At 42.5% G+C, this 26,626-nt stretch overlaps 3 protein-coding genes across 3 annotated transcripts in view; all 3 read left to right on the top strand.

Annotated features, from left to right (window-relative positions):
* The first annotated feature begins 2,519 nt into the window (after positions 1-2,519).
* Positions 2,520-6,800, top strand: LOC129701527 (protocadherin alpha-C2-like). The gene is given in 2 exon segments (XM_055642776.1): positions 2,520-5,093; positions 5,095-6,800. Coding segments are annotated over 2 exon segments (2,388 nt in total). The 5' UTR covers positions 2,520-2,834; the 3' UTR covers positions 5,224-6,800.
* A 3,185-nt stretch (positions 6,801-9,985) lies between these two features.
* On the top strand, positions 9,986-12,551 carry LOC129701526 (protocadherin gamma-C5-like). The gene has a single exon (XM_055642775.1). It carries the CDS (start codon positions 10,010-10,012, stop codon positions 12,386-12,388), a length of 2,379 nt encoding a protein of 792 aa, XP_055498750.1. The 5' UTR covers positions 9,986-10,009; the 3' UTR covers positions 12,389-12,551.
* Positions 12,552-16,196: 3,645 nt separating this feature from the next.
* LOC129701367 (uncharacterized) overlaps positions 16,197-26,626 on the top strand; it is a 40,732-nt gene continuing 30,302 nt past the window's right edge. Inside the window, 3 exon segments of the mRNA XM_055642502.1 lie at positions 16,197-18,759; positions 23,806-23,967; positions 24,089-26,507. Of these exon segments, the coding sequence (XP_055498477.1) occupies positions 16,380-18,759; positions 23,806-23,967; positions 24,089-26,507 (4,961 nt within the window). The 5' untranslated portion in view covers positions 16,197-16,379.

The raw sequence follows: 26,626 nt of genomic DNA, 5'->3' as shown, positions 1-26,626 counted from the left end.
TCTAACTTCAAGTAACGCCGGCATTCCCTCTCTCTCTATCCCTCCCCACCCAAGTCGCACAAGCTTCTCGTTTTCACCCAACAAACAGCTAACCACGGCCTGTTGCCTTTATGATCGTTACTTTTGCAAATCTTTCAATCATTGTTCTTCATCTCTCTACATCGTCGTCTACCTCTCTCGTTGTCCTTATCCCTAACAGGTCTCAAAGGGGATCTCGACATGAAACGCCACCCATTCTTATCTCCAGAGATGTTGCCTGTCTCTCTGCGTTATTCCATATTTTTGTGTCTATCTTCGGATTAAACCAGCATCTGCAGTTCCTTCTTATACACTTTCCTGTTCCCGTTTCCACCACATGAACTGTCATCTCAATCCACATGCGATATTCCCTTGTTCTGAAATGATTAGCCATCCGGTCGACTTTAAAAGTACTCTTTCTGATCCTAAAACCCATCCTCTAGTTTTTGGGCGCCTTACATTTGGATATGCTTATTGGCCATCTACCTTATCCGTGCCCTAAGTGTTTGGGTCATGGCATCGCTCAGCTGTGTTCTATCCAGAGGAATACAGTTCTGGCCTATACAATCTCCCCTCATGACATAACCCTCCCATCCTGGCAACGTTCTTTGGAGTGTGGCCTGCTCCCACTCTGGCTTAACCCAATCGCTTACATATTGTGCTTACCAGACGTGCACACAATAATTGAAATCCAGCCCAAGCAATGTTTTATTCAACTGCAATAGACCTCAACTATTTCAATCAGTACCGCTACTGAGGAAGGCAATCATGCCATATGCATTCTACACGATCCTGTCTACCACTCTTCTCATTTTTAAAGAACAAATTGCTTTAATCCAAAATCCACAGCTGTTCAATGACCTGAACATGTCCCATTCCCTTTATTCCTGCTAGGTCTCATCAAGGAACGATCTTGGCCCCATTCTCATCTAGGTCCCATTCCCATGTTGTTCGCCATACACCACAGAAACAATGAAGTCGCCGATCTCTTATATTGAGGTGATTACAGGATGTATATTCATTTGGTCTTGCCTCTGAGAAAAAAAATCCTATTTTTTCTCCTTTAATTCCCATGCTCGCTGTTATGGAAAAATAGCACATTTCATAGTTCAGATAGAGGATCCAGGGCCCGAAGCGTTGATTGTATATCTTTCCTCGGATTATATTAGAATCGATGAGCGTTTTCAGCATTTTCAGTTGTTGTTGCACAGTTGACTGCTTGTCATTCAATTGCTATATAGCGATATCAGTATGCCTCTTGTTTGGTGGAAGGAATTATCTCTAATCTCACCTGCAGTGTTTCGCGTTGATTTGGATCTTTTTTTCAGATTTTATTACAATTATTCGGTTGATATTCATTTTATTGCTATTAGAATTTTTTTGCTAGTCTCGTGTGGTTCAGTCATGGCAAACCTTTGTTTGGCAATGGAATATAAAAGGTGAAACCCAGCGCTAACTTAAGAATGACTTGCAATTGACATCCAGTGAACCAAGTGTGGCATCAGATATATTCAGAACATTTTCAACCAATGGCGAACATGATCAATGCATTCCGTTTAATTAAAGAAGACGTAGATTCTATCCACCACGTCATCAAAACGTGTCCCATTCAAACTTTGCCTGGGTCATGTATGACGTTGAACATTCACTGCAAACTCCAGCAGCAGAAATGAAACTCCAATTGCCTAAAAACATTACAAGTACTTTGGGCCACCTTGTTAACGTTCACTGAAAAGGCAGTTTTACACGGTAAGTGTAGTACCAAGAGATTAGTGTTAACTGGGGCTCATTTTAAATGAGAACAAATCTGCGGATTAGTTAGTAATTCATTCATTTAGTTGCAAATTGCATTAACAAAACCAATGGAAAAAAACCCCGAAAAACGAAACAGAGAATCTCAAGTTAAATAAGAATCAACAATTCACCTAATTTCCTGCTCAAAACCTCACACCGACACCTATTTTCCATGCTTCCTACAATATCTGTCGGGGTCTGCTGTGTTATGTGCTAGTGAAGCTGCTGCAAGCAAGATTCACATTGCAGCAGTGCCTCTGCTTGCCTATGCATGCTCGTGTCAATAAACCTGGCTTGACCTGGGCGTGACGATGTATTTCTAAAACAGTCACATTAAACAGGAAGTTGGTTCAACAATCGGCCAATTGAAAGTATTATATTCTCCAAAATTTGAAAAGTGATAATGAAATTCCCTTACCAAAGAAGGGAAAATTATGTAGTCGTTGCATTAATATATTTTCTTACTGCCCTAATGTGCGACTGTAAAGGTTCAAACATCTGTAAGCAAAAATTATATATCCGATATGATGTGTGGCATCATAGAAATAATGATGCCATCTATGTTTTCGTTATGGAATTCTGAATGAACAGACAGAACGTGATAACGTTCTGGGGATTTCACTTTCGAAGTTAAGTGTAAAGAAAAGTTCCTTCTTCAAGATTCTTTTTAAAGAGGACGTTTTACAGATTCACGCCATTAAATGTATAGGAGAGCAGTACAGCTTTAAGAATTGCAGCTGCAGTTGTTGAAAAGGACTGGTCGTGTCGCTGTCTACCAATGAGAAGCTCAAGTATAGAGATGGATCCATTGTCCCTCCCACATCCCAGAATAAAAACGTCAGACGCGACGAGAGAAGCGAACAGTGTCTGCGTTTAGATTGACGAAAGAGGCAGAGGATAGTTTTCCCGTCTGTTTCGATTCGGTATTGGGAATATCTGTGAATACTTATTTCGTGATTTGACCATTTGCACTGATTACTCGAGGAGAGGCCCTGTGTTGGACTTTGACAGAGCGCGGTATAATGGCGTACGTACCGAGGTTTGCCCTCATAGCATTTGCTTGCATATTTGCGATATGTGCACCAGGTCCTATCTCCGGGCAAATTCGTTATTCCATTCCCGAGGAAATGGAGCAAGGGGCATTTGTTGGGAATATCGCTGTGGATTTGGGCCTCAACGTACGGCAATTGTCAGCTCGCAAATTCCGACTGAGCTCTGATGACGGAGGGCGGTACATGAAGGTCAGTTTGGACAATGGAATAATGTCTATTCGTGAAAAAATCGACCGGGATCGTATTTGTGGACAGAATGATAAATGTACTGTACATTTCGAAACAATATTGGAAAACCCCTTGGAGGTGTATCACGGGGAATTGGAGATTCTTGATGTAAATGACAATTCCCCCACTTTCCCGCAGAGCAGCATTGTCTTGCAGATATCGGAAGCCAGTGCGCCCGGTGTACGTTTCCGACTCGAGGGGGCGGATGATCCCGACATTGGTACAAATACCGTGGCCGCTTACACAATCAGCTCCAGTGAGCACTTTATTCTAAAAACACAGAGAGCCGAAGACGGTATTATGATTGCCGAGTTGCTGTTAGGGAAATCTTTGGACCGAGAGCAGCAATCATCATTTCAACTCTTGTTTACGGCGACTGATGGTGGCACCCCTCAGAGATCAGCCACAGCTCAGATTATCATTACTGTATTGGAAATCAACGATAATCCACCTGTGTTCGATCATGATATTTACAGAGGCATCGTAAGTGAGAACGCGCCGCGGGGTACGTTGGTGCTGAAAGTCAAAGCAAATGATTTGGACGAAGGACTGAATTCGGAGCTGACGTATTGTTTTAGTGATATTTCTTTGATAAGAGCGCGAAAATTATTCAGTTTAGACCCAGTTACTGGGGAGCTTCGAGTCAAAGGGCTTCTAGATTTTGAACAAGTAAACAGCTATTCTCTGGATATTCGAGCCCAGGACCACGGTTCCCCTGCAATGACAGGACACTCCAAAGTACTGATCAAAGTCACTGATGTGAACGACAACGCACCTGAGATAAAGGTACCATCACCTTGCAACAAAATCCCGGAAAATGCGCCACCAGGAAGTTTCATATGTCTGATTAATGTGATGGATCGTGATTCTGGAGCGAACGGTCAAGTACGTTGCGAGTTAAGACAAAAGAACGTCCCATTTCGACTGCAAAAGGTATCGAACAACTATAAATTAACCACGAGTGAAACGTTGGACCGTGAAGCCATCCCTGAGTATAACATTCTTATTTCAGCCTGGGACTTGGGGTCGCCGTCACTCTCATCAAATACAACCATCCAGATTGCAATTTCGGACGTTAACGATAACGAACCACAATTCACAGAGTCATCCTACAACATATATATAATGGAGAACAACGCTCCGGGTGCGTCCATTTCCACAGTAACTGCAACAGATCCTGATCTGGATCAAAATTCCTATATTTCCTTCTCCTTTCTCGATAACCATATACACAATGTGCCAGTATCCACTTACCTCACTATCAATTCAATTAACGGTACTATTTACGCACTGCGTTCCTTTGATTATGAGGAACTAAAAAACTTCCAGATCCATGTTCAAGCCCGTGACGCCGGGGTGCCTCCGTTGAGTAGCAGCGCCATGGTGAACGTGGTCATCCTGGATCAAAATGACAACGCGCCGGTAATAATTTCACCTTCAGAACTAAGTGGGTCAGCAGCAGTGGATACCGTACCCCGGTCAGCAGGTCAAGGGTACTTGGTCAGCAAGATAATGGCAACTGATGCAGATTCTGGTCAGAACGCGCAGCTCTTTTATCAAATAGTGAAAACTACCGTCCCCGGTTTGTACAACGTTGGACAACATTCCGGAGATGTTAGAACAGCGCGCAATGTTTTCCAGTCAGACACTGCTGTACAAACTCTAATCATCTTGGTTAGGGACAAAGGGCAGCCAAGCCTGTCCAGCACAATTACAATGAACATTAGAGTTTTGGAGAACAGCACTGAAGGAATCAGCGAAAGCAGCACCTTGGTGAAGAATCCAGAATATTTCTCTGATCCAAACGTTTATTTAATCGTCATTTTCAGTTGCACTTCCGTGGTCTTTCTTCTGATCATCATTCTGTTGATTGGTATCAAGTACAAACAGGGCAGAAATATTACCCAAGAGTATAACTCTCCCAGTTATTGTTACAACGGCGGGGTTTCGCATGGCACGTTTAATGGAATATCTGCGATGGAGGAAACATTACGTTATCCTGGGGGCAGGCCGAGTAGTGCGAGGACCAGAACTGAATCAATGCTCGGTCTGCCTGTCTCCAGAGTCAGCGAAAAGCGATTTTCTGTTCCTGAAGCTATGTGGTGCTCCCACCTCTCAAGACCAATGCTAAATTACGTCGATACGTAGATTAAGGAATGGTAATTTTGTGTGCGACCATTTTATTTCTGCTGAAGGATGTGAATCAGTGCGAGTGAAATATTTAAGAAAACGTTCTCTTGGTGCATCTTTTCTCTTTTTCGTTTAAATTGGTGTAAAGTTGTAATTGTCCAAAATAAAATTTCCTGCAACTGGAATGAAAACATCATGAAATTGCATCTTTAAATTCCGAAGGCAGTATTTCAGCTTGTCACTGCAAAATGTTGCACAGCCGCGTTGCCATTTAGCCAATTACGCAAATGACCAGGGTACCTGGAGCTACTTACGTGGCTGAAGTACTAATATGTGGAATTTAGGTTGAAGTTTTCTCTGGTGCATTCTACCGACATGTTCTTGAATAATTGCTTATAGTTTGTGGTACAGACAATACCTATAACAATAATCAGCTGGCGAAGGAAATAATTATGCTCATATATTAGAATCACAAGAGATTGCAGATGCTGGAATTTTGAGCTCAACATGCTGGAGGAAATCAGAAAGTCAGGCAGCATCTGTGGAGATAAACTGGCATAAGACGTTTGGTATCGAACCCTTGGTGACGAGAGGAGAGGAAGGTTGCTGGTTGAAAATGGTCGATAGTAAGGCTTGGAGCAACCGATAGCAAGTGGATCCAGGTGATGATAGTAATTTTGCCAGTTGATTCATGTGGGGGTCAGCATAGGTTGAGGTGAACTGGTTGAACCTCTATTCTTAGATGAAACTGAATGCCTTGATATCCTGATGTGGAATGAAAATGCAAGGCGACATCGTTCATGGTAAAAATGAGGATTGGCAAAACATTTGCAAGTTGTTATTTGGTGGGGAGCATGTGAGTTGAGACGAGAAACACTGAACATGCGGTGCTGCACATGTGGGTCAAAGTAACATTCTATGTTGCGAAACGGGTAATTTGGCAAACTGACTAAGAGTTAAAAGACTATAGTTTGGAAGTAACAGAAGTCGAGGAAGGTATTAATGGAATAAATGTTTTATCTCTGAGAGGGAGAGGAAAACGAGCGAATGTAGTCGTAACCATGAGGCTCAGATTGTGCTTTTTGATATGTGTAACGTACTGCTAACACCATCATCATCATCATAATCGTTTATTGTCATATTGCAAAGCAACGTTGTACAGTACAAAATGAGAAGACGTTTCCCAGGGAATACCGGAGCATCGCACATAAAACTTAAACATTTCACGCATAAAATAAAAACAATAAAAAAAGAATCCAGTTCCTGATAAAACAGTACGAAACGTTTAAAAAAAGTGTAGGTGTTTGTCATCTTCCACTCACTAGCTTTCACGTTCAATACAATTCGAACATTTCGCTACTGAGCACATATATACTACCCTGCCTGATTCGTAGTTCAAATGTATCACTCCTTCATCGATCCCTATTCTGGTCTTCTGACCATACCGACCACTGACCGTTCTTTACAGTTTTCCATGAAACCACAAAACGTTTCACGTTCGTTATTTTACAGATTCCCTTCCACCATACAGGACGTGAAATTATCCCCGGTGAAGCAGTGATTTGCTTTCTCTTCTCCCTATACAATGTAAGTATTGGTCTACCCAATGTGGCGAGTGTGTTGAAACACTGAGAGGATTGCGCCATTCTTTGCAGAGCACGTCTGCAGTAAAGATACATATTTTCCGGTTCCTTTTCAGTTTAATTCAAAATTTCAGCATGAGCTGATGCTTTTGTCTCTGACTTGCAGGACTCCAGATCGAGCACGCTTGAAAAACAGCGCCTCATCTTCCATCTGTTAAAATGTCGGCTTAGTTCTTCATTCTATTTTGCATAGAGGTGTAGAACATAGAAACAGATCTGTCGGTACAACGCATCGACGCTGGCCACCATGTTTATCACAACGAATTCCATCCTTCCATAAATTCCATTTCCACCAATTCCCTGCACGTCACATACCCATTAAGTACATTTTTCATACTCATCTGTTCCCGTCTTCACCACCTACACTGACATCACAGTCGAGATGCTATGTTCTCTTTTTTTTCTGAAATGATTAGTCCGCCACACCCGGTCAGCTTTAAAACTCATCTCTCTGATCTTATATTTTTCTAGCTTTGTAGTTCTGACAAAGGATCCCAGTCTTGAAGCGTTAGTTGTATTTCTTCCCTCAGATGATATCTGTCGATGAGTGTTTTCAGCATTTTCAGTTGTTGTCACACATGAAACTTCATATTTCACTGATTACCATTAATTACCATTATTGTTAAATAACGATAGCAGAATTATTCTTGTTTGGTGGAAGACAGGCCGACAATAACAGCAATATGGATCTGAAATTCCGAATGGCGTTCACTGAAACGCATTCAATTGCATCTCATTATCCTTGCATATCACGCTGTTTTGACATCAATGGTTTCCAGTATCACCCATCTATATTTTCTAGCTTTGGACGGTCCTATAGTTGGAAATGCTATTGGCCATCTACTCTATCTGTGTCTCGCATGTTTCTGTATCTCTCTCATAACACTCCTCAACTGTTTTCAATCCAGGGATTCCAGATCTTGACTTACAATCTCCCCTGCTAATGTAAGCCTTCCTATCCGGGCAACCTTCTTGAGAGTCTGCTCAGCTCCTTCTGTGGCTTGACCAAATCCTTTCTGTTCTGTGCTACACACAATAATTCACAACTTTCTTCAAACCCTGTGTACCAGTGTTCCAATGTTTAAAGAACACCTTTATTTTACCCGCAACTCCCTGTCCGTTCAATAACACGAGCATGCCCATTTCCGTTACTATTAACCATGACCCACAGAAGCAAAAAGCATAACGTGCCCTAATAGCTGCTCTAAGTGTATACATTTATTTGGTCTCGGCCTCAAAGAGATTCATGTTTTCTCTGCTTTACCTCCCATTCTCAATCCTCCTGAAAAAAAATTAACATTTTAATTCCTTTGCAGTTCTGACACAGGATCCCAGTCTTGAAGCGTTAATTCTATTTCTTCCCTCAGATGATATCTGAGTCGATGAGTATTTTCAGCATTTTCAGTTGTTGTCACACATGAAACTTCATATTTCACTGATTACCGTTAATTACCATTATTGTTAAATAATTATAGTAGAATTATTCTTGTTTGGTAGAAGACAGGCCGACAATAACAGCAATATGGATCTGAAATTCCGAATGGCGTTCACTGAAACGCAATTTTACTGCAAACATCTGGCAACAATATATTAGTGTTATCCAAGGCGTTTTTATAAAGATCTATGATCTGTAGATCAATGGGCAATTGAATAATTTATTTGCAAATTACGATAGGGGAACTTTTGGAAAGAAAGAAAGAAAGAAGAAACGACACCTCACAAGGTGAATAAGAATTCAAAAAATCACAAAATTTACCGCGCAAAACCTCACGCCCTATTTTTTTTAAACATTTTCCACAATATCCGTCGGGGCCAGTGGCGTTATGTGCCTGTGAAGTTCCTGCAAACACATTTTTACACTGCAGCAGCGCCTCACCTTCTCTGTGCATATGTCAACAAACGGCTTAATTTGGTCTTGACGATACCTTTCTCCAAGGATCAAGCGACAAGCAGGAATTTGCTTCAACAATTGGTTAATCAAACGCACTATGTTCACGAAAAATATCTGAAAGTGACAATAATATTCACAATGTTATGCCCTTTGATCGCTAAAGAGGTAAACTTTGCTTGAAAAGTATTGTGTTGCGAGGGGCATAATAATAAACACCACATATCAAAAAAGGACAACTATACAGTCGTTAAATTAAAGTATATTGTTGCTACCCTTAGGCGCAACTGTAAGTGGCCCAACATCTGTAAACGGAGACTATATTATCGATATGAAACGCTGCATCATAGAAATACTGGTGCCATTTATTTGCTTGCTATTGCGTTCTGAGTGAAACGATTTATCGGTCTAAATCCCCTCTGAACACGTCTGCTGTGAATTGCGAAGCTAAACGCTGTAAACAAAAAGGAACTGCTGTTTTTGTCGAGTACTGTTTATGTACACCATTACATATTAAGGAGAGCGATACAGCTTTAAGAATTGTAGCTGTAGGTGATTAACGTCCTATTCTCTACGACATAAAGAACTTGCCCCATTCAAGCTTTGCCAGGATCTTGTACGATGTTGTGGATCTCCAAGGCAGAAATGAAACTACAATCGTCTGAACACATTACAAGTACGTTGGGCCACCTTACCAACGTACTGAAAAGGCCATTTTACAAGGGGAACACGGCATCAAAAGATTAATGTTAACCAGGGTGTAATTTAAATGAGAAAAGACATGCTGATAAATGGGAAATTACGTAATTGAATTGCAATAATGGAACCAATGGAAAGAAAGCAAAGTGAAATGCACATCCTCAAGGTACATAAGAATTCAAATATTTAGTACAATCCCGCCATTTTCTAGGGTATGTTTTTTGGTGCTACATTAAATGTTTTGGGGAGCAGCACAGCTTTAAGAATTGTAGCTGCAGTTGCTGAAAAGAACTGGTCGTGTCGCTGTCTACCAATGAGAAGCTCAAGTACGCAGATGGATCCATTGCCCCTCCCACATCCCAGAATAAAAACGTCAGTCGCGACCAGCGAGGCTAGCAGTGCCTGGTTTGGATTGCGGAATAAAGCTGAGGAGGATTGATATCCCATCTGTTTCGAATCGGTATTTAGAACATCTTTGATTTATTTTTAAATCTTGTGGTTTTAACCTTTTTTACGGATTACTCGGAGAGTTTTGGACATTGACTGAGCTCGGAACAATGGCGTTCCTACCGAGGTTTGCATTCAATGCGTTTCTGTGCATGTTTACGATATGTGCACCCGGTCTAATTTCCGGGCAACTTATTTATTCTGTTCCCGAGGAAATGAAGCAAGGAGCATTTGTTGGGAATATCGCTCAAGATCTGGGCCTGAACGTACATCAATTGTCAGCTCGCAAATTCCGACTGGGCGCTGATGACGGAGGGCGGTACATGAAGGTCAGTTTGGACAATGGAATATTGTCTATTCGTGAAAGAATCGACAGAGAACGTATTTGCGGTGAAGCGGATGTGTGCATTATTCCTTTCGAAATAATATTGGAAAAGCCCTTGGAGGTGTACCGCGGAAAAATAGAGATTCGTGATGTAAATGACAATGCGCCCACTTTCCCGCAGAGCAGCATTGCCCTTCAGATATCGGAAGCGAATGCACCCGGTGTACGTTTCCGTCTCGAGAGCGCGGATGATCCCGACATTGGAACAAATACCGTGACCGCCTATACAGTCAGTTCCAGTGAGTACTTCAGTCTGAGGACACAGAAAACCGAGGACGATATTATAATTGCCGAATTGCTGTTGGAGAAATCTTTGGACCGAGAGCTACAATCATCATTTCAGCTCTTTCTGACTGCGACTGATGGTGGGACCCCTCGAAGAACAGGCACAGCTCAAATTCTCATTACTGTATTGGACAACAATGACAATCCACCTGTTTTCGAACGTGATATTTACAGGGGCAGCATAAGTGAGAACGCACCGCATGGTACCTTGGTGTTGAAACTCAAAGGAAATGATTTGGACGAAGGAGAGAATGCAAAGATAGTATATTCATTTAGTGATGTTGCCTTGCGAAAAGTCGGTAATTTGTTCAGTTTAGACCCAGAGACCGGGGAGATTCGAGTTGGCGGGCAGCTGGATTTTGAAGAAGCAAACAGTTATTCTCTCAATGTTGAAGTAGTGGACCACGGCTCACCTGTAATGACGGGGCACTCCAAAGTGCTTATCAAAGTAATTGACGTGAACGACAATGCACCCGAAATAAAGGTGACATCAGCTTCCAACATAATCCCAGAAAATGCTCCGCCAGGAACTTTAGTAACGTTGATCAGTGTTTTGGATCGTGATTCTGGAGAGAACGGCCATGTTCGCTGCACGGTACCAAGGAACATACCCTTTAAACTACAAACAGCATCGGATCATTATAAATTAATTACCAGCGAAATGTTTGATCGTGAAGCGATATCTGAGTACAGAATACTTATTTCCGCCTGGGACTTGGGATCGCCTTCACTGTCCGCAAATATAACCATGAGTATTACAATTTCAGACATTAATGATAACGCCCCTCGGTTTGCTGAATCATCCTACAACATATACGTTATGGAGAATAACGCTCCGGGTGCGTCCATTTTCACAATAACAGCAACGGATCCCGATCTGGACCAGAATTCGCGTGTTTCTTATACTTTTCATGAGAATCAAGTCATAAACGCGCCAGCGTCCACCTACCTAACCATTAACTCAATGAACGGTACCATTTATGCGCTGCGGTCGTTTGACTATGAGAATCTCAAAAACTTCCAGATCCACGTTCAAGCTCGTGACGCGGGGATGCCTCCGCTGAGCAGCAGCGCCAGGGTGAATGTGATCATCTTGGATCAAAATGACAACGCGCCGGTAATTGTTTCGCCGTCAGAACATAGTGGATCAGCAGCGGTGGAGACTGTGCCAAGGTCAGCGGGGCAAGGGTACTTGGTCACCAAGATAATGGCAACTGATGCAGATTCTGGTCAGAACGCTCGGCTCGTTTATCAAATGGTGAAGTCTACCCATCCCAGTTTGTACAAAGTTGGGCAAATATCCGGTGAAATTAGAACAGCGCGCAACATCATGCAGTCAGACACTGCTGTAAGTCAGACAAGTCTGGTCATCTTGGTGAAGGACAATGGGCAGCCAAGCCTGTCCAGCACGGTCACAGTGAACATTAAAGTTTTGGAGAACAGCACTGAAGGAATCGTGGAAAGAAGCAACTTATTGATGGATCCAGAATATTTATCTGATCCAAACGTTTATTTAATCGTGATTTTCAGTTGTACGTCCGTTGTCTTTCTTCTGATCATTGTTCTGTTGATTGGCATCAAGTGTAAACAAGACAGAAATAACATTCAAGCGTATAACTCCCGCAGTTATTGCTACAATCCTGGCAATTCTCACGGCACGTTCAATGGAAGACTTGCCATGGCGGAAACTTTACGCAATCCTGGGACAGGACGTGTAGTCCGCGTGTCAGATCTTAATCAATACTCGGCCTGTCTTTCTCCAGAATCAGCGAAAAGCGATTTTCTCTTCTTGAAACCATGCGGCGCTTCCACCTCCTAAGCTAAATCCCGCTGATGGCTTGTGTTAAGGAATACCATTTTATTTTTAAAGCAGCCATTTTTGTCTGCCCAGGAATATGAATCAGTACGAGTGGAATATTAATGAAAACATTCCCTTGTTGCATATTGTCTCTTTCGCGTAATTGGGAGTAAACTATTTGTAATTGTCCAAAATAAAATTTCCTGCAACTGGATTGAAAACATCTTGAAAATGCATCTATTAATTCTGAAGGCAGTCTTTATGCTCGTCACATGATAATGTGCACAAATGTGTTGTAATTTAGTTATGTACTCAAAGATTTGTGTACCTGTTACCAGTTACATGGCAAGGTATTAATAAGAGAAATTTGCGTTGAAAGGTTTCCTGATTGCGTTCCCATGCATTATATATTAATTATTAATAGTTCGTTGTACAAAATACAACTTACAATAATCAGCAGATGCACGTAATAATGTGAAGGATATTGTTAGTTGGGGAGAAGTGGTTGAGTCTCCATTCGTAGATGAAACGGAAAGTTCTGATGTCTTCCTGATGCTTAATGGAAGTGCAAAGCGACGTCGTCCATAATAAAAAAATGAGTATTGACATAAAATCTGCAAGTTGTTAAAGTGATGGAGAACATGTGAGGTGTTTTCGGATGGAGGATGGCATGAACCCTGACAGGGATGGGGGACCGGCGATAGATTCGATGTATGAGGAGATAAATTTAGTCGGACAATAGCAGGCCGGAAACAATGGCCTAAACGGGACTGCCCTATCTAAGGATCCCAGGTAGTACACAAGACCCACTGAACATGTGGGCTACACATGTGGAGCAGTAAAATGCTATGTCGAGAAACGGGGCTGTTTGTCACACCGAGAACAAGTGAAACCACACTTGTTTGGTGAACTGGTGAGTAGCAGAATAAGGAGGAAAAACGTGTGAATGTAGCAGCAGATAACCGCGAGGTTCGCATTATCCATTTGCTCTTTGTAATTTAGTGCTCACGTACCCAGCAATCGGCAAGAGATCAGGTTGTCCCTGCTTGTCCCATTCTACTAACTAGTTTTCACATTCAATGCAATTCACTGGGCAAATATTTCCCTTCCATGCCTGTTCAGAAATTGGCAAATATCACCCCTTCACTAATCCCTGTTCTCGCTTTGTAACCACTCACCTTCCGTTGGCAGTTTCGCATGAAAACACAAAATATGTAAGGTTCTTGTACAGTACCACTCCCTTGCACTGTACAGGACCAAAACATCTTCCCGGTAAAGCAGTGATCTGCTTGCGCTTTTTTTTTCAATGTAATGTAGATGTTTGGTCTTCCCAATGCGGTGGCACTGCCATAAGATATTGGAGCACAATTAGGCCACGGGCACATTCGAATCTGCTCCGTGATTCGATCAAGGCTGATCTATTTCCCCCCTCTCCCTTAGCCTTTGATACCCTTACTAATCAATAACCTATTAATCTCTGCCTTAACAATATACTATAACGACTTCGACATAACATTGTGGCAATGAATCCGCCAGATTCTCCATCCACTGGAGTGCGGTGCAGGGGAGTGCGGTCGCTATTCACTGGAGGGCACTGGAGGGCAGTCGTAGGCCATCTCCTTCGCTGAGGGCCAATTTGATTGGCTCATTGGAGTTTCACGACCTAGGAAGACCTACCGGTAGGTAAAGTGCCCGCTAAACTTTATTATATATCTCCACTCCTTCTCCCCACCGTCTCTCCTCTCCCCCTTCTCTCCTCTCCCCCGTCTCCCCCCCCTTCCCTCCGCTTCTCTCTCCGTCTCTCCCTTCTCCCCCCCCCCCCCCCCCCCCCCCCCGCGCTATCTAAAGGACTTACGCGCTCTGTGGTAGCCGTTTACCTTCCTCTTCACCACGCAGACAGTGCTCATCCGCTTTCCCTGGCCCCCTCCTTCGCGATGTGTGTGTGTGTGTGTGTGTGTGTGTGTGTGTGTGTGTGTGTGTGTGTGTGTGTGTGTGTGTGTGTGTGTGTGTGTGTGTGTGTGTGTGTGTGTGTGTGTGTGTGTGTGTGTGTGTGTGTGTGTGTGTGTGGTCGGTAGATGCCGCTCGCGGTTTCAACGCGGCCGGTCGATCCACTTTCCAGAAGAGTGCCCTCGAGCATGAAAGTCGAAGGCACTCTTCTGGAATCGCGGATTATGTCACCCAAGTGGGACAGGCCCTTTAATTGTATTTCTTTCCGCAGATGATGTTTCCGCAATCCGTGTTTTCAGCATTTTCAGTTGTTGACGCGCACGAAATGTCATCATTGTTACACTCATCATGTCATCGAAATATTATCGTTGGCTCGTCTGAGTCTTTCCATGGATTCTAATTTGACAGGCAGCCGAAGTTATTTACCACAAAACTAGAATCCGATGGTATATCTGGTGCCAATATTGAAATACTGTGTTTGATTAAACATCCTATCTTCCACGACATAAACAACTTGTTCCATCACCGTTTTGACGAGACCATGTGCGTCGTTGAATATCCGCTGTTAACCAACTGCAGTTGTTTGATCACATTATAACCAATTTCTGCAACTTTGGGATAAAAGGATATGACGGTAAAGTAAAGTTGAAATCCGTATCAAGTAAGGGTTGGGACTTTAATGAATGGAGTGCATCAAATGACTGCGCGTAGCAAGGTTGTTGCAGCCTTCAATGTGGGAAAAGAAAGTAGAGGTTTGGAGTCTGCCCTGCGAATACGATTTTTCTATTTTACCCGCTGTATCTGTTTCTAAGGAAATGTATCTGTTTCTGGAAAATCTCCTCAAAAGATGGCGCATGTCAACAAAGATGGCAGCTCTGAAATTCCGAATGGCATTTACCGAAAAGGGCGTTTTACAGGATAAATCTGGTAACAGGGGAGTAATGATTTCACGGGTGAATTTTAAATGAGCAACGATCCATGGATGAAAGGTTAATTGTGTCGTTTACTTGCAAATTGAAATAAAGGATCCTTTGCAAGAAACCCAGTATGAAACGGAGATTCTCAAGGTAAATAAGAATAAAAAGTTAAAAATTCACAATTTTTTCCATGTCCAACCAGACATGGACACCTGTTTTCTCTGATCCCTACAATATCAATCGGAGTCTGCTGGGTCATGAGCCTGTGAGGTTGCTGGAAACATGGTTTAAAATGCAGCAGGACCTCACCTTACATATGCATGTGTTAGCAAACCAAAGATGAAATGGACGTGACGATGCCTTTCTCCAGGAATCACTTCCTTGAAACAAGAGATGGGTTCAACAATTACTTAATGGAAAGCATAATGTGCACGGGCAGCGACTTCAACATTTGGAAAGTTGCATTGATATTCTCATGATTATCTTATATGATCGCTAACTAGCTCAACTTTACTCGAAAATTATTTTTGTGCAAGAGGCATAATAATAGAATTCACGTCAAAGAAAGGAAAATTATGAAGTCATTAAATGAATATATTTTTGCTACGATGAGGCGCGCAGGGAGAATCTGCACGTAGAGATCATGTATCTGATATAAACACTGATACCATCTATTAATTCGGTATTGCCTTATGAGTGAAACAACAGACCATGATAACATTTTCCATCAAAAATCCCTTTGCATGTGTCTACCCTGAGTTTCGAAGTTAAATGCAGAAAGCTCGCTTTTTAAGAAGACGCTTTATGGCTGTACACCCTGAAATGTTTGGGAGAGCGTTACAGCTTTAAGAATTGAAGTTGCAGTTATTGAAAAGAACTGGCTGTGTCGCTGTCTACCAATGGAAAGCTCAACCACACAGATGGATCTATTGCCCCTCCCACACCCCAGAATAAAAACGTCAGACGCGACGAGAGAGGTCAGCAGTGCCTGCGTTTAGATTGCGGAATCAAGCTGAGGAAGATAGATTTCCCGTTTGTTTCGAATCGGTATTTAGAATATGTATGATTTTGTTTAAAGCTAGTAGTTGGAATCTTTTTACGGATTAACCTAAGAGATTCCTGGTTTTGGACATTGACAGCGCGGAACAATGGCGTGCCTACCGAGGTTTGTCTTCACAGTGTGTGTTTGCATGTTTGCGATATATGCACCGGATCTAATCTCCGGGCAAATTCGTTATTCTATTCCCGAGGAAATCGAGCAAGGGGCATTTGTGGGCAATATCGCTCAAAATCTGGGCCTGAACATACGGCAATTGTCAGCTCGCAAATTTCGACTGAGCTCTGATAATGGCGGACGGTACATCAAGGTTAGTGCTGACAATGGAGTGTTGTCTATCCGTGAAAAAATCGACAGGGAACGTATTTGTGGAGAAGCGGATGTGTGTATTATACCCTTCGAAATTGTTCTGGAAAATCCCTTGGAGGTGTATCGCGGAAAAATAGAGATTCTTGATGTAAATGACAATCCCCCTGCTTTCCCGCACGGCAGCATTGCCTTACAGATATCTGAAGCGAGTGCACCCGGTGTACGTTTCCGTCTCGAGAGCGCAGAAGATCCTGACATTGGAATAAATACCGTGGCCGCCTACACAATCAGCTCTAGTGAGCACTTCAGTCTAAAAACACAGAAAACCGAGGACGGGTTTGTAATTGCCGAGTTGTTGTTGGAGAAATCTTTGGATCGAGAGCTGCAATCATCATTTCAACTCTTGCTAACTGCGACTGACGGTGGAACCCCTCAAAGATCAGGCACAACTCAGATTCGCATTAATGTATTGGACATCAATGATAATCCACCAGTGTTCGACCAGGATATTTACAGGGGGAGTATAAGCGAGAACTCCGCCAATGGTATCTCGGTATTGAAAGTCAAAGCACACGATATGGACGAAGGACTGAATGGGGAGATATCATATTCTTTTAGTGATGTCGCCGTGCGAAAGGTTCGTAATTTGTTCAGTTTAGACCCAGATACTGGAGAGATTCGAGTTGGTGGGCACTTGGATTTTGAAGAAACAAAGGTCTATTATCTAGATGTTCAAGCTATAGATCACGGCTTGGCTGCAATGACAGGACACTCCAAAGTGTTGATCAAAATAATGGACGTAAACGACAATGCTCCCGAGATACAGGTGACATCAGCTTCCAATAAAATCTCGGAAAATGCTCCGCCAGGGACTTTGATAACGTTGGTCAATGTTATGGATCGTGATTCAGGAGAGAATGGCCAAGTCCGCTGTTCGTTACCAAAGAACATACCATTTAAACTACAAACAGCATCGGATCATTACAAATTAATTACCAGTGAAATGTTGGACCGTGAAGCGATATCTCAGTATAATGTGACTATTTCGGCATGGGACTTGGGGTCGCCTTCACTCTCCGCAAATCTAACCATCCAGATTACCATTTCAGACGTAAACGACAACGCCCCTTGGTTTGCTGAATCATCCTACAATGTATATGTGATGGAGAATAACGCCCCAGGTACATCAATGTTCACAGTATCTGCAATGGATGCTGATATAGAACAAAATTGCTATGTATCTTACTCCATTGTGGATAAACACATAGAAAACCTGCCAGTTTCCACTTACCTCAGCATCAACGCAATTAACGGGACCATGTATGGGTTACACTCCTTTGATTATGAGAAACTCAAAAACTTCCAAATACAAGTTCAAGCCCGTGACGCAGGGGTGCCTCCATTGAGCAGCAGTGCTATGCTGAATGTCATCATTCTGGATCAAAATGACAATGCTCCGATATTTGTTTCACCGCCAGGACAGAGTGAATCGGCAGCAATGGAGATCGTGCCCCGGTCAGCGGGTCAAGGGTACCTGGTCACCAAGATAATGGCAACTGATGCAGATTCTGGTCAGAATGGTCGGTTCATTTATCAGATAGTGAAATCTACTCATCCCAGTTTGTACAAAGTTGGGCAAAATTCCGGTGAAATTAGAACAGCGCGCAACATCCTACAGTCAGATATTTCTGTACAAACACTGGTCATCTTGGCGAAGGACAACGGGCAGCCAAGCCTCTCCAGTACGGTTACAATTAACATTAAAATATTGGAGAACAGCACTGAAGGAATCGCGGATACAAGCATCTTATTGATGGATCCAGAATATTTCCCTGATCCAAACGTTTATTTAATCGTCATTTTCAGTTGCACTTCCGTTGTCTTTCTTCTGATCATTATTCTGTTGATTGGCATCAAGTGTAAACAAGACAGAAATAATATTCAAGAGTATAACTCCCGCAGTTATTGTTACAATCGTGGGGATTCTCACGATACGTTTAAAGGAAGGCCTGCCATGGAGGAAACTTTACGCTATCCTGGGACAGGTCAGGTAGTCCGCGTTGCAGATATGAATCATTACTCGGTCTGTCTGTCTCCAGAGTCAGCGAAAAGTGATTTTCTCTTCTTGAAGCCATGCGGCGCTTCCACCTCTCAAGCTCAAAGCTAAATTGCGCTGATGTGTAGTATAAAGGAACACTATTAAAAATAATGCGGCCATTTTATCTGCGCAAGAATCTGAATCAGTGCTAGTGAAATATTCGAGAACACATTCCATTGTTGCATTGTTCTCTTTCGCTTTATGGGAGTACGGTTGTTGTAATTGTGAAAAATAAATTGCTCCTGCACCTGGAATGAAAGTATCTTGAAATTGTGTCCGTTAATTCCGACGGCAGACCTTCTGCTAGTCATTCGATAACATGCACTAATTAGTTGCCATTTATTGGATTGCGTGTTTGATTTGATTGGCTGGATCCAGTTACAAGTTGAAGTATTAATGTATGAAAATTGCGGTGAAAAGATTCCCGATCGCGTAACGATACGTTCCATTGGAATTGTAGATACGAGCTCGTACAGAAATGCTTAAGAACAAATAGCTGGCGCAGGAAATAAATCAACCCATATATTTGAATGACAAGTGACGGCAGATGCTGAGATCGTGAGCACAACTTACCAGAGGAAATCAGCGAATCAGACCGCACCTGCGGAGCCCAACCAGCCCAACTTTTAGGGTCGAGCCTTTCGTGAGTACAGGAGAGGAAAGTTGTTGGTAGATAGAGACGCGGGGAAGGCATAGAGTAAACGATAGCAAGTGGTAGTTTGGATTCAGGTGAGGAGGGCATTTTATAACCATATAACAATTACAGCACAGAAACAGGCAATTTCGGCCCTTCAAGTCCGTGCCGAACACTTTTTTCTCTCCCCCTAGTCCCATCTATCTGCACTCAGACCACAACCCTCCATTCCTTTCCCGTCCATATGCCTATCCAATTTATTTTTAAATGATAAAATCGAACCTGCCTCCACCACTTCCACTGGAAGCTCATCCCACACAGCTACCACTCTCTTAGTAAAGAAGTCCCCCCTAATGTTACCCCTAAACTTCTGTCCCTTAATTCTCAAGTAATGTTGTCTTGTTTGAATCTACCCTACTCTCAATGGGAAAAGCTTATCCACGTCAAATCTGTCTATCCCTCTCATCATTTTAAAGACCTCTATGAAGTCCCCCCTTAACCTTCTGCGCTCCAAAGAATAAAGACCTAACTTGTTCAACCTGTCTCTGTAACTTAGTTGCTGAAACCCAAGCAACATTTTGGCAGTTCATTCATGGGGAGGAGAGCATACGTTGAGGAGAACAGACTGAATCTCCATTCTTAGATTAAACGGAATGCTCCAATGGCTTCCTGTTGCGGAATGGAAGCGGAAAATCGACGTTGTCCATGGTAAAATGAGGATTGGCATGGATTTTGCAAGTTGAATAAGTGGTGAGCTGTTTCCTGATGGAGAGGTAAGGGACAGGACTGGGGTGGGGATTCGGCGATAGACTCGAGGTATGAGCATATGAGTTCAGTTGTGCAACAGTAGGCTAAAATGAATGGGCCAAACGAGGTAGTCCTGCCTATGGATCTCGGGTTGGAGGCACTGGAAACACTGAGCACGTTGGGCTGCACATATTGGGAAAGGACAAATTCTGTTGAGAAACGGGCATTTTGGCACAATGAGGAAAGTTATTTTGGAAGAAGCAGACAGATGAGGAATGTATTAATAGAATATATATATCTATGAAAGGGGGAGGATAAACGAGCGAATATAGTAGCAGGCATAACCGTGAGGTTCAAATTGTGCTTTTTTTGTGATGTGTAAAGTGCTGCCAACACACCCAGCAATCGCGTAGGGATCTGTTCACAGTGGCTTCTCCCCGCCTCTGTTGCTGGGGAGAACAATAATAATGTTCCCCTATTTGTCATCGTCCACTCACTAGCTTTCACATTCAATGCAGCTTACCACAATTCGAAATATATTTCGTTACTGAGCACAGATGATCCTTTTCTACCTGTTTAGTAGTTCAAAAGTATGTGGCCTTCATCAATCCCTGTTTTGGGCTTCTGACCCTTCCGATCACTCACCGTCCTTTGGAAGTTTTCCATGAAACCACAAAACGTGTAACACTTTTCTTTTACCAAATCCTTTCCAGCACCCAACATTCTTTCAGGTGAAGCAGTGATTTTCTTGCTCTTCTGTCAATATAACGTGTGTATTTGGCCTTCCCAAAGTGATGACACTGTATTGGAGACATTGAAAGAGGGTTGTGCCATTGTTTTGTAAAGCACATTCGTACAGTCTGTAGTAGGATCTCGACCAGAAACGTCACTCATTCCTTTTCTCCAGAGAAGCTGCCTGTCCCGCTGATTTACTCCAGCATCTGTGTTTATCGTCACATGCGTACAGTCTGCATGAATTAAGCTGATATTTCTGTTTACATAACATTTTTATTCACAATTTCAGTACAAGTTAACATTTTTGTTTCTGACTTCCAGCACTGTTGGAACACGGACAAACCAAAAGCGCGCGATTGAAAAAGTGAACTTCATCTTCCATATGGACAAGTTGGAGTCTGGAACTCAGCACTGTTGTCTGTTATCATTTCGGTTCGGTTTTCACTATTTTCAATTGAGGTGTAGAAATATAGAAACATAGAAAATCGGTGCAGGAGGAGGCCCTTTGGCACCGCCGCTCATTGTGATCATGGCTGATCATCCACAATCAGTAACCCGTGCCTGCCTTCTCCCCATATCCCTTAATTTCACGAGCCCATAGAGCTCTCCTTTAAATTCACCCAGTAAATTGGCCTCCACTGCCTTCTATGGCAGAGAATTCCACAAATTCACAACTCTCTGAGTGAAAAAGATTTTTCTCATCTGAGTATTAAATGGCTTCTCCTTTATTCTTAGACTATGGCCCCTGGTTCGGGACTCAACCAACATTCGGAATTTTTTTCATGCATCTAGCTTGTCCAGTCCTTTTATAATTTTATATTTCTATAAAAAAATAGAGCATAGAAACACACCCTTCGACACGCCGCGTCTACGCTGACAATAATGTTTATCTACATTAATTCAACATTAGTATATTTTACATATCCGCCAATTCCTCGCATTATCACATTACCGTTAAGTAACTTTGACACGTTTGCTTTTTCCTGATCCACCACCTCCACAATCAGTAACCATTTCAGTGCCGCTGGTCGGCTTTAAATCTCCCCTTATCCCGTTAATTTCACGGAGTCCATTTGGAGTGAGCAACTCTACATGTGTCTCTTTAAATTATCGCTCTCATAACCCAGTAAATGTGTTCACTGCAGGGAATACCTCGCATCCAACGTGCTATGCTAACTAAACCCTGCTGTCCTGACAAATTTTCTTGGAGTCTGCCTTTCTCCCCCACTGGCTTAAACAAACCCTCTCTTCAGTGTGCTGCCTAGACCTGCACAGAATGATGCAAATCCAGCCAATGCAATGTTTTGTTTAACTAAAACTAAATTCTTGCATTCAATACCGCTGCTAAGGTAGGCGACCTTGCCAAATGCCTTCATCACAACTTGTTTACACGTGTTCCCATTTAAACAACAAAAAAAAACCTTTCTGTTACCACACATCCACTTCAGTTTGTTAACAGGAACATGTCCCATTCCCTTGCTATTAGCCATTCATTTAATAAGCTATTACAGAAACAATGAAGCATAGTTTGTCCTAATAGCTCCATCAACTACTGCGTATATTCGTCTCCTTTATTCCCATCCTCACCTACTGAGAAAAAAAACGTATTTTCATTCTTTCACAGTACTTATAATTTTATTACATTCCTCAGGTGATATTTGAGTCGGTGAGTGTTTTCAGCAATTGCTAAATCACGATAGTAGCATGTTTCGTGTTTAGTGGAAGAATGATTCCCAATCTCACCTATAGTTTTCGTGGTGATTTTGGTTTTCAGGTTTTATTACAAATGTTGGATTGATATTTATTTTAGGATTTGATTTTTTGATACTTTCACCTGGTTCGGTTATTGTATTATCTCCCCGCTGTTATGGGATAATAAAATGTAAATCCCGGAGCTAAATTGAGAATGTCGTCCAATAGGCATCTATTTGACCTATTGCGGCACCAGAAATCTTCGCAAATCTTGCAACCAATGGAGAACATGACCAATGCACCATTTTTGATTAACATTGTATCCTCTGCGACTTGCCTCATTTGTAAGTTGCCAGGATCATGCCCGACTTTGAGCATCTATTGTAAACTCCAATAGCAGAAATGAAACTACAATTTTCTCATCACATTATAACTCAACGTTCACTGCAAAGGCCATTTTACAGTGTAAATATAGCACCAAGAGATTAGTGTTAATCAGGGCGCATTTTAAACGAACAATCACCTGCAAATCAATGGGCAATTGTCACTTATTTGCAAATTTCAACAACGGAATCATTGGATGGAAAAACATGAAACGTAGATTCGCAAAGGAAATAATAATTCAAAAGTTCACCGAATTTCCGCGCTCAACCGTACACAAATCCTTATGTTCCACGCTTCCCCTCATATGTCCGGGTCGGCGGGTTATGTGCCTGTGAAACTGCTGCATGCAAGATTTATTTTGCAGCAATCCCTCACCTTAATTTTGCACGTGTCAACAAACTCGTCTTGACATGGACGTGACGATGTCTTTATCCAATAATCACTTACTTCAAAACAGGAATTTTCTTCAACAATTGCCCAGTTGAAGTAGTATGTTCACGAATACCTTCTCCAATATATGAAAAGTGATAATGCAATTTTTCAGATTATATCCTCTGATTACGGTGGAGGTCAACTTCGCATAAAGTATTTTTGTTAGAGAGGGAATGATAATAGACTTCACATTTCAAACAAGGAATCATTACGTAATCGTTATGTGAATATATTTTCTTCCTACCCTTATGTGCGACTGTGAGAGTTCCAACAACTGTAGGTAAAGATATGTTTCTGATATGATAGGTTACATCATAGAAATACCGATGCCATCCATTTATTCTCTATTGCATTATGACTGTCCCGTTTTAACATTCTGGGTCAAAAACCCTCGGAACATGTGAATTGCGAAGTTAAATGCTGCAAGCAAAATAACCATTGTTGTTTTTTTAATACGTATTATGGCTGCACACCTTTAAATAACAGGCGAGCAGTGCAGCTTTAAGAATTGTAGCTGCAATTGTCGAAAAGAACTGACCGTGTCGCTGTCCACCAATGAGAAGCTCAAGTGCACAGATGGATCCATTGCCCCTCCCACATCCCAGAATAAAAACGTCAGACGCGACGAGAGAGGAGAGCAGTGCCTGCGTTTGGATTGCGGAATCCATGTTAGGAGGAAAATATCCCGACTGTTCCGAGTCTGTATTTAGATTATATATATATATATTATTTAAATCTTGTGCTTGGAACATTTTACGGATTACGTGAGGAGAGGCCTGGTTTTGGACATTGACTGAGCGCGGAACAATGGCGTACCGACCGAGGTTTGCCTTCACTGTGTTTGTGTGCATGTTTACGAAATGTGCACCTGGTCTAATTTCCGGGCAAATGTATTATTCTATTCCAGAGGAAATGGAGCAGGGGGCATTTGTTGGGAATATCGCCGAGGATTTGGGGCTGAATGTATGGCAAATGTCTGCTCGGAAATTACGACTGAATTCTGATAATGGCGGACGGTACCTGAAGGTTAATTTGGAGAATGGAATATTGTCTCTTCGTGAAAGAATCGACAGGGAACGTATTTGCAGACAGGACGATAAGTGTACTATATCTTTCGAAACAATACTGGAAAATCCTTCGGAGGTGCATCGCGGAAAAATCGAGATTTTTGATGTAAATGACAATGCGCCCACTTTCCCGCACAACAGCATGGTGCTACAGATATCGGAAGCGAGCGCACCCGGTGTACGTTTCCGTCTCGAGAGCGCAGATGATGCTGACATTGGAATAAATACCGTGGCCGCCTACACAATCAGTTCCAGTGCGTACTTTAGTCTGAAAACACAGAAAACCGATGACGGGTTTATAATTGCCGAATTGCTGTTGGAGAAATTTTTGGACCGAGAGATGCAATCATCATTTCAATTCGTGTTTACTGCGACTGACGGCGGGACCCCTCAGAGATCAGGCACAACTCAGATTCTCATTTCTGTGTTGGACTTCAATGATAATCAGCCTGTATTCGATCGTGATATTTACAGGGGAAGCGTAAGCGAGAACTCCACCAAAGGTACCTTAGTGATGAAAGTCAAAGCAAATGATATGGATGAAGGACAGAATGCTAAGATAACATATTTGTTTAGTGATGTTGCCGTGCGAAAAGCTCGTAATTTGTTCCGTTTAGACCCGGATACCGGTGATATTCGCATTGAAGGGCCCTTGGATTTTGAACAGGCAAACAGCTATGCTCTAGATGTTAAAGCTGTGGACCACGGCTCGCCTGCAATGACTGGGCACTCCAAAGTGCTGATCAAAGTAATTGATGTGAACGATAATGCACCCGAGATGAAGGTGACATCAGCTTCCAACAAAATCCCGGAAAATGCTCCGCCGGGAACTTTCGTAACGTTGATCAGTGTTATGGATTGAGATTCTGGAGAGAACGGCCAAGTCCGCTGCCAGATCCCAAATAACATTCCATTTAAACTACAATCAGCGACGGATCATTACAAATTAATTACCAGTGAAATGTTTGATCGTGAAGTGATATCTGTGTATAAAATACTTATCTCAGCTTGGGACAAGGGGTCGCCATCACTTTCCGCAAATATAACCATTGAGATTATAATTTCAGACGTTAATGATAACACGCCACGGTTTGCTGAATCTTCCTACAACATTTATGTCATGGAAAATAATGTTCCGGGTGCGTCCATTTTCACAGTAACTGCAACGGATCCTGATCTGGAGCAGAATTCCTATGTTTCCTACGCTTTTCTGGAGAATCAAGTCAAACACTTGCCAGTGTCCACTTACCTGACCATTAACTCGATGAACGGAACAATTTATGCGCTGCGCTCGTTTGACTATGAGAATCTCAAAAACTTCCAGATACACGTTCAAGCCCGTGACGCTGGGGTACCTCCGCTGAGTAGCAGCGCCACGGTGAATGTGATCGTCCTGGATCAAAATGACAACGTTCCGGTAATCGTTTCACCTTCGGAACAAGGTGGATCAGCAACAGAGGAGATCGTGCCCCGGTCAGCCGGTCAAGGGCACTTGGTCGCCAAGATAATGGCAACTGATGCAGATTCTGGTCAGAATGCACGGCTCTTTTATCAGATGGTGAAATCTACCGATCCCAGTTTGTTCAACGTTGGGCAAGATTCTGGTGAAATCAGAACTGCGCGCAATATTTTGCAGACAGATGCGACTACACAAACTCTGGTCATCTTGGTGAAGGACAATGGGCAGCCAAGCCTCTCCAGCGCCGTTACAATGAATATTAGAGTTTTGGAGAACAGCACTGAAGCAATGTCCGAAAGCAGTAGCTTGGTGAAAAATCCAGGGGGGGTTTCTGATCCAAATGTTTACTTAATCATCATTTTCAGTTGCACTTCCGCTGTCTTTCTTCTGATCATCGTTCTGTTGATTGGCATCAAGTGTAAACAGGACAGAAGTATTATCCAAGCGTATAACTCCCCCAGTTATTGTTACAATCGTGGAGATTCACAGGGCACGTTTAATGGAAGAGCCGTCATGGAGGAAACTTTACGCTATCCTGGAACAGGTCGGGTAGCCCGCGTGCCGGAATCGAATCAGTACTCTGTATGTCTATCTCCAGAGACAGCTAAAAGCGATTTTCTCTTCTTGAAGCCATGCGGAGCTCCTCTCTCTCAGGCTCAATGATAGGTATATTTAATTTATGGCCACTTTATATGAATCCACTAGTCTACACAAATATATTAATGATTGTGTATGTAACATTTAAGTAAATAAGTACTTCTGTCTGAAGAAGTGGCCCAGT

Source organism: Leucoraja erinacea, chromosome 11 (assembly GCF_028641065.1).
Source record: "Leucoraja erinacea ecotype New England chromosome 11, Leri_hhj_1, whole genome shotgun sequence".
Lineage (NCBI taxonomy): Eukaryota > Metazoa > Chordata > Chondrichthyes > Rajiformes > Rajidae > Leucoraja > Leucoraja erinaceus.
This window is presented reverse-complemented; position numbering and strand designations above follow the sequence as displayed.